This window comes from Gavialis gangeticus, unplaced genomic scaffold, assembly GCF_001723915.1.
Source record: "Gavialis gangeticus isolate Ggan-Ray unplaced genomic scaffold, GavGan_comp1, whole genome shotgun sequence".
Classification (NCBI taxonomy): Eukaryota; Metazoa; Chordata; order Crocodylia; family Gavialidae; genus Gavialis; species Gavialis gangeticus.
In genome coordinates this window covers 45,446,562-45,454,547 of record NW_017728994.1, presented here as the reverse complement: position 1 = coordinate 45,454,547, position 7,986 = coordinate 45,446,562, and the positions used below count along the sequence as shown (strand labels likewise).

General features: G+C 69.0%; 1 protein-coding gene across 1 annotated transcript in view; it reads right to left on the bottom strand.

The window, feature by feature from the left end:
* Positions 1 to 975: 975 nt before the first annotated feature.
* The window catches only part of CRTAC1 (cartilage acidic protein 1), a 10,351-nt gene continuing 3,340 nt past the window's right edge, over positions 976 to 7,986 (bottom strand). The window contains exons 3-14 of the mRNA XM_019502684.1: positions 7,653 to 7,789; positions 6,903 to 7,059; positions 6,380 to 6,514; positions 5,942 to 6,087; positions 5,599 to 5,735; positions 4,916 to 4,998; positions 4,655 to 4,755; positions 4,401 to 4,569; positions 3,912 to 4,057; positions 1,955 to 1,997; positions 1,594 to 1,737; positions 976 to 1,478 (exon numbers count right to left, since the gene is read on the bottom strand). Of these exons, the coding sequence (XP_019358229.1) occupies positions 1,354 to 1,478; positions 1,594 to 1,737; positions 1,955 to 1,997; positions 3,912 to 4,057; positions 4,401 to 4,569; positions 4,655 to 4,755; positions 4,916 to 4,998; positions 5,599 to 5,735; positions 5,942 to 6,087; positions 6,380 to 6,514; positions 6,903 to 7,059; positions 7,653 to 7,789 (1,523 nt within the window). The 3' untranslated portion in view covers positions 976 to 1,353. The remainder of the gene's footprint in view (positions 1,479 to 1,593; positions 1,738 to 1,954; positions 1,998 to 3,911; positions 4,058 to 4,400; positions 4,570 to 4,654; positions 4,756 to 4,915; positions 4,999 to 5,598; positions 5,736 to 5,941; positions 6,088 to 6,379; positions 6,515 to 6,902; positions 7,060 to 7,652; positions 7,790 to 7,986) is intronic.

Sequence of the window (7,986 nt, the reverse complement as noted above, 5' to 3'; positions counted from 1 at the left end):
CCCGGGCTGGGGCACGTGCCTGCGGAGACCCCCCGCCACACCTTGTGCCACAATAAACCTCCTGCTTCTCCCAGCCACCGCTGCCGCGTCCTCCTGCAGCTGCGAGGAGGGCCGAGGGGGGTATTGGGGTCGCTGGCCCTGGGGCAGGTAGGAACCGGGGCTCTCAGGGGGCTGGGGAGGCCCAGCCCCTCAGGCTGGAATGGGGGGGTCCAGATGCCCCTTCTCTGCCCCACATCTGTGCACAAGGCGGGCAGGGGCAGCAGCAAGGAAGGGGAAAGGCATGGGGTGGGGGCAGCTGCCTGCTGGAGCAGGCTGGGTTTGCCGGGCTGGCACAGGGTTGCAGGGGTGAGGCGGGTGCAATGCCCTCGGTCCAGGCCCTGCGCTGGGGCAGACGGGCTGGTGCTGGGCACAGCCAAGGGGCCGGCGGCAGGAGGCGGATGCTCGATGCCCGCGGCAGGGACTTTACGCCCAGGCAGCCAGGCCTGGTCCCATGGGCCAAGCCGGATACGTGACCTGCAGGGCATGGCCCAGGTGCCCGGCAGAGACCACCTTGCGCCCCCTCCCCGCAGCTGCTGGAGCCAGAGGCACTGGTCCAGGATCCAGCTCCAGGGCCTGCGGGAAGCAACGAGCTGCCTGGGCCACGGGGGCCCTCGGGGCAGTGCTGAGTGCATTGCCCCCCTTGCCGCTTGGGCTCTGTGTGGGGAGCTGCAGGGCTGGGCTGCACGGCCCCGATCCTGCCTCCCCCACTCCCGCAGTGCTGCTGCCCCCTCCGGAGCCAGCTCTTCATGCCAGGCACCAGCCGGGGAGCAGGGGCGCAGGGAGCCGCTGGCGCCAGCCGAGCCAGGACTGCGGCCCCGCTTGGGCTCCCGGTTGCGCCCGCGCCATGCGACTCGCGGAGCAGGGAGGGCGAGAGCTCGGGCGCAGCACTGCTCCCGCCCCCCCCGCAGCCCAGGTCAGGCAGCGGCAGGCGGGTGCTAACAGACAGGAGTTTATTGGGCGGTCGATCCCGGGGAGGGCTGGAAGACTGAGCAGGGTCCAACTCCGGAGACATTAGAAAACAAACTGGGAGGCCCCTCTCCTAGGGGGCAGGGGCGAGGGGGGACGCCCATACTTGCCAGGGCAGCAGACGGGGCACAGGCCAAACCAGCAGGCACGTGGCGTGGGGGCAGCAGCCTCCCCTGCGGGGCCTGGGGGGCTGGGGCAGCAGGGCCCCGGCTGTTTTCTCAGAAAACATGCAAGGAGGGAAGGCTGCAGGCTGCGCCCGGGCTGGCCCCGCGCCCCCGGGCGATAGCCGGAGAGAGGGATGGGGCGGAGGGACAGGCCGGACCGCCGAGGCTGCGCTGGCTCCTGGGGTTAAAGTGCATAGACGTGAAGGCAGAGAGCGAGGCCCAGCAAGAGCGCGGGGAGGGGGTCCGGGGGGCGCCAGGCCCCGAGCTGGGTCCCCGCCGAGGGGAAGCCACCGAGAAAGGCCACTTGAGCTGCAGGAGGAGAGAGGGAGAGAGGGGCGGGAGGTTAGTGGCACTGCCCGGCCCGGGAGAGCGAGCCGGGCAGGGGGTTTGCTTTGGGGCATCTTCCTGCCGTGCCGCGACTCACCCACGCAGGCCGTGCCGTCCTCGCTTGGCTCGAAGCCACGGCCGCAGCGCCGGTTGCTGCGGCACCGGTACCCGCCGTAGGTGTTGATGCAGACGGGCTTCTCGCGGGGGCACACGAAGGGGAAAGCCGTGCACTCGTCCGTGTCTGCAGCGGGAGCCCAGCCTGAGTCGAGGCCCCCGCGCCCTGGCCCAGGATGCTGCCCCGTAGGGCCATGCCCTGGCCCCTGCGACCCCCACGAACAGCCAGGCCGGCCCGTGACCCCCAGGGAACCGGCACTGCCCCCACCGCAGCACAGTGCCATGGGTGGGATCAGGCCCATGGCCTGGCACAGCCCCTGCCTCGCACCGCAGCAGCCACTCACCTACGCAGCGCCCGCTCTCGTCCTGGGAGAAGCCCTGGCCGCACTGCAAAGGGAGCAGAGGCGGAGGTTGGGGTTAGGGTTAGGGTTAGGGTTAGGGTTAGCTCAGGGCAGGGGCAGCCTTGCTGAAACCAAGAAAACGTTTGAAGGTTGCTGTTTCTAGAAAAAACATTGCTTACAAGAGGGCCTAGAGCCCCAGGCCTGGCAGGGAGCTGGGGGCCACATCCAGTCCAAACCAGCCCAGACAAACCCCTTGGTAAGACCTACCGTCACCCCCGACCCTGCTAACATCCTGCATCTTATCGTAGGCTCAGCTCCAGCAGCATTTTGCTGCCCGATGAGGCAGACGCTAGCGGGTTTGGCAGATGCGAAGGTCTAATGAAGGGGTGGTAAGTGGGGGCAGAAGTGCCATCGACTGTGGAGAACAGCATTGGGCGTTGTGAGGACTGACAGCCTCCAGCAGAGTGTGGGCAAGGGGCAGTTTTAGGCAGCTGAAATACCCCGCCCGCCTGGCAGGCGAGGTCCAGGGGCATTGCGCCTGGTCGCTCAGAGGTCCAGGCCCTGCAGAAGGTGCCAAAACCGGGAGATAAAGAGGGAATTTGGAGATCTCTGGGACGGCTGAAGGATATCAGCATGCTCACACCTAACAATACATCTCACCCAACCTGCCCCAGGGGTCTGCTCCCCAAGGGCGGAAAACGGGACGTGGAACTGGAGCTTGACAGTAAACCTAATGATGTAAAAGCCCGTCTGCGCTGGTGCTACAGTTGTGCCCATAAAAAAGCCACCAAACTGTCCACGGAGGCCTCAAAAGATGGAGCAGGAGCATTAGTGCAGTGTCAGGGTGCAGACGGGTCACCAACCCTGCATCGAGGGCCAAGGCAGCTGCTGAAGAACCACGTGCGACGCGACCGCGACCCTTGGCCTGGCCTGTGGGAGCCCAGGATCCTGTGCCTTAGTGAGCAGCTGGAGGTTTGCTGGAGGCCGAGCACGAAGCACTGCCTGAAACAGTCCAGATGGACTGAGGGCACTGGCGAGGGCCCGGCGGGGGCTGCTGGACTGGCAGAAGTACAAGATGACCCTGGATGCCGCGTCCAAGAGCCTGCCTGCGTCCGGCAGCCCCCACCCCGGGGCTCTGCGCATGCGAACCCAGCCAAGGCACCGCGCAGCACGCCGCCAGCACCTGGGGTGACCCGGCGATGGACGGCAGCAACCAGTAAAGGAGGAAAAGCATCGCTAGTTCCCATCCGCATCTTCTTAACAGAAGTGACAGAATCTAGGATTCAGAGTCCCAGCGCTGCGGGGTCACATCCTGTCCCCGGCCCGAGGCAGGATCAGCCCCATTCAAGCCAGTCCAGACAAGCCCCGCGTGCGACCTTGGAGCTGCACGACACTGTCGTCCCTGAAAGCCCCAGGCATTGCCCCCCGCCTCTGCCCCCGGGGTATAGGGGGGCTGTGGCTGCTGGGGGGTCGTAAGCACTGCAGAGCCCAGGCCTGGCCATGCCCCCGCTGCAGGGGAAGGCAAACCCCGCAGTGCAAACCAGTCTGAGCAGGGGGGAAACCCCTTCCTGCCCCAGTGCAGTGTGGGGCTGAGCGCAGGGACAAGACCCTCCAGCCAGGACCCTGGGGGTTGGTGCCAGTGGAGGACTGGCACATGGGCGGTGAGGGGGTGTGGGACGCGTCCGAAGTACAGGGACGTCCCACAAAGAGAAGCACGAGCTGCTTGTGCTCGCACGGGACAAGGTGGGAACCGACCGGCTCGGTTGGAGAAGACGCAATCACCCCGTCAGAGCCGGCTGCACCCATTTCCCAGAAGTAGCAAGGCTTGAAGATACCACAGGCACATGCACACACGAGCACCCTGATTTCTCTGCCCCCAAGGCTCTGCTCCGACCCCATGGTCCCTCCAGCTGCAGCCCGGAGCCTGCCCTGGGGCCGTGCAGCCCAGCCCGGCGCTCACCTCCAGGGGGGTGGGCAGGAGCAGGTCAGCAGCGTCCTGCGGGTAGGGGATCTCCAGCACCGAGTTGGTCTCACTGCTGGCCACGGCACGCACCAGGACCCTGCCATCCGGCCACGTCACCTCCAGGCTGCTGGGATCATCCTGCCCTGCACACGGGGGGGGCATTAGCTCGGCCCTGGGGCAGAGGGGGAGCTTCAGGGCCCCCCAGCCCACCACTTTGGGCAGGTGTCAGGGGCTGCCCCTTCCCGCTGGGAGCAGGTGCTGAGCAATGCAGCAGGCGGAGCGGGGAGCCACTGCTTGCAGGATGGGTTTGCCCCCGCGCGCCAGGGCCGTGCCTGGGCAGGAGAGGGTTTGCGGGGCATGGAGGGGGTGGTGATGGGTGCTCAGCACCCTGCAGCAAGCATGGCCCCCAGCCTCTCTGGCTGCCGCGCCTCTCTGGGCAGGGCTGCGCGGGGCCGTGCTCCTCTTGCGCCGGGAGCCGCGACTCACCCAGGCCGAAGTGTGCCACGGGCTCCATCTGGCAGAGGTAGCCGGAGCCGCCGTCGATGATGCGCAGGTGGGCACCGCTGCGCCGCGTGAACAGCACCACCTTGGCCCCGCGCGCGAAGGCCCCGAAGCGCGTGCGCGGGATCACCCGCAGCCACTTGTTGCCGGCGCCCTGCAAGGGACAGAGGGGTTGGGGTGGGGTGAGCCGGGGGGCAGCAAGGGGGGTCTGGGCTGCCAGGACTCCCCTTGGCCCGCACCTGGGTGCCCCTGAACACGGAGAGCGGCTGCGCCATGGACTCGCCGTGCGACAGGATCAGGTCCAGCTGCCCGTCGCCATCGAAGTCTGTCACCGCGCCCCCTGCAACGACACGGCCCGCTCAGCCCCGCCAGGACCCACGGTGCGCAGACGCCCTGCTCCGACCCAGCTGGCACTGGTAAGGGGCACGTGCCCCATAGCCACCTCCAAGGGACCAGGCCTGGGGCTGCTCCGTCCCCCCCAGGCAGGGAGCAGCACTCACCCGTGCCGCGGCCCTCGGGCTCCAGGGCATCCCCTGGGTTCAGCTCCTCCACGATGGGGTCCGCGTGCTCCCTGCGCACAACCCTGCAAGGCCGGGGGGCAGGGGGTCAGGCCAGGCTCACGGGGGTGGCACTGAGCAGCTCTCTGCCCTAGGGAAGGCTCCTGGCTGGGGCGCGACTTGATAGGTGCCTCAGTTTCCCTGCTGTGCCCAGGGCTGACACCCCCAGCACCTGCTCTGCTGTGGGGGTGGCCCCCAACTACAGACCCAACACAGGATCAGGCCCCATGAGCCCACGAGGCATCATGGGGGGGTAATGGGGGGGCGCAGTGTAGATGCAGACCGCCTTAACCCTTCCCTTGCCCGCGGGAGGGGAGGGGCAAGTCCAGCCCCTGAGCCCCATGCGCTTGGGCCCAGCAAACGGCTCAGCGCCAACGAGCCAGGCATTGATCCCCGCAATTAACGGGAGCTGTGAAGAAGATTTGCGAGGCTGCTAATTAGTGGCGCGGCCCCGGGGCTGTTGCTGGTATGACAGAGGCCGGCTAATAGCTAGGGGTGACACAGGAAAGGGCTCGGGCGCGGCGCGGGTGCCCGTCCCAGGCCACGCATGGGGCTGCCCCTCCGGCCCCACTCCCAGGACAGGGGATCCAGCCGCGCTTCGCCCACCCCGTGCCCCCGCTCCCTACCGGAAGAGGCGGTTGGCGGAGGAGCCGCGGTAGGCGATGTTGTTGAAGAAGACCTCCAGCTCCTGGTCGTTGTCAAAGTCGGCGGCAATGACGGTGCGGACGGGGGACGGCATGGAGAACTTGGGCGTGGCGATGTCCTGGGGGCAGGGGTCAAGGGTCAGGCACCGCAGGTGGACAGGTCAGGGGCGAGGAGGCTGTGGTGGTCCCAGGAGCGGCTTCAGGGATAGAGACTCCAGCACGGACGGGCAGGGCCAGGCCACCAGCAGGAAGGGGTGGGGGGCCGGAGCTGCGGTGACCCAGGACCCTTGCCCTGCGCTGGACACGCCCCAGGCCCCGCTCTCACCCGGAAGCGCGGGCGCCCGCTGGCGCTGGTCTGCAGGTAGAGGCGGTGGGGCCCGTTCCAGTTGCCGTAGACCACGTCCACCTTGCTGTCGCGGTTGAAGTCGGCCAGGGCCACGCCGCGGCCGTGCTGGTAGGGGTCGTCCAGGCCTGCGGGCAGCACGGCAGGGCTCGGGAGACGGGCCGGGCCGGGCCCCACTCCAGCCCGGCCCTGCACCCCTGCAGAGCACGGGGCACCCAGACCCCAGTCGCTAGCGCCCCGTCCCCCGCACCGGCACGTCCTCCTCTGCAGCCGGGCTCCTCGCCAGGGGACCGCGCCGCGGGCTGGTGATGGGTGCCCTGCGCCCCCTCTCCTCACACCCCTGCCATCACTGGCCCCCCCGCACGGTGCGTCATGGAGGGGCGTGGGAGTGACCCTGGGGTCCCCAGCGCCACCCCTCACCGGTGCTGGAGGCCACATCCACAAAGGTGCCGTTGCCCTGGTTACGGAAGAGGAAGTTGGGGCCCTTCTCGTTGTCGCAGAAGATGTCGGAGGCGCTGTCGCTCAGGATCGGGCCCACCGTCACGCCCCGGCCGCCTGGGGACAGCAGGGCCGTGGGGCGAGGGCAGTCCCGAGCGCCCGGCCCCTCCTGCACCCCCCTTCGGGCCCGGCTCAGATGCCCGGGAGCAGCCCTGGGGCTGCCCTGGGTTGGGCAGGGGGCCGTGCGCCCAGTCGGACACGGTGCCCTGCCGGGTGCTGCTCCCCCCCGCCCCCCTCGCCCCCGGCTCCGCTGGCCCTGTGGCTCCGTCTCCCTAATCAAGAGCTAATTGGCCTGGCAGGTGCCCATGTCCCTGCTTCCAACCCTAATCGCTACAATCACCATGGAAACAACACTCCTCATTAGGGACAAATTTACTGCCATGGAGACCAGGCGCCAGGCCAGGCCCCGGGCGCAGCGGGCAGGGCAGGGCAGGGGCCGCGGTACCCGTGTACTTGTTGACGCCGGCGTCGGCGGCCACGTCGGCCAGCACGATGACGCCGCGCTCGGGGTCGCTGGCGGCCGCGTCCATCTCGAGGAGGGCGTGGGGGCCCACGTCGCCGTTGGCGTAGTTGGCGATGTAGATGGAGTAGCGGCCGGAGCCCTGCGGGGAGCGAGACCTCAGCACCGAGACCCTCGCCCGCAGCCTGGCTGCACCCGTCCTGCTCGGGGCGAGGCGCGGGACCGGTGCCAGCGCTCAGCAGACCCAGCCGTGGCACTGGGGGCCACACAATGCCTCGGCACCCCTGGCCTGGTCAGGGGTCCTCCAGCTCCCCGGCCTATGGGGAAGAGGCCAGGCTCTGGGGGCAGCGGTGGGACGCGTCCCCCCACCCTAGCCCCTATTTTGGGGTGCTGCCCTCCCCCGTGCCCCCTCCCCACGGGGCGCTGTTCCCGCACAGCAGCTGGGCCCTGATTTAGCGATAATCGTTGGAAAACAACTGCGGGAGGAGGAGGAGGAAGAAGAAAGAGCAGGTGACAGGAGCATAAATCACCTCGACAGCCACGTTTATCAGCTCGGAGCAACGCGGCTGGCAGCCGGGCAGGGCCCTGATGGCGGGGGGGCACGGGGCCCCTGACAGCCGAGGCCCGGGGGACGCGGGGGGGCCTGGCCCTGCCTCCGTCTCCCAGCTCGGGCTCGGGGGAAGGCGGGTGCCCGAGGCCCGAGCGCAGCGGTCTCTTCCCTGCCCCCCCCCTCACCGTCCGGTCCACGCAGGCCACGGAGCGCCCGGCGAAGCGGCTGGCCACGTCGCGGCGCCGGTTGACCTCGTCGCTCAGGACGTCCTCCCAGCGCCCGTGCCGGAACTTGAACAGCTTGTCCGTGTAGGTGGCCATGCCTGGGGGGCGGGGGCGCCATCAGGCCCGGGGGCAAGCGGCCCTGCGCTGCCCCACGGAGGGCAGGGACCGTGGCCTCCTCGCTCCTGCCCTGCGGCGGCTCCCGGACGCACGGAGAGCCAGCCCGTGAAGGGGAGACGCGCCAGGCCCGTAGATCACGGCACAGGCGCCGACGCCGTCACGCCAGCGCCCGATTGCG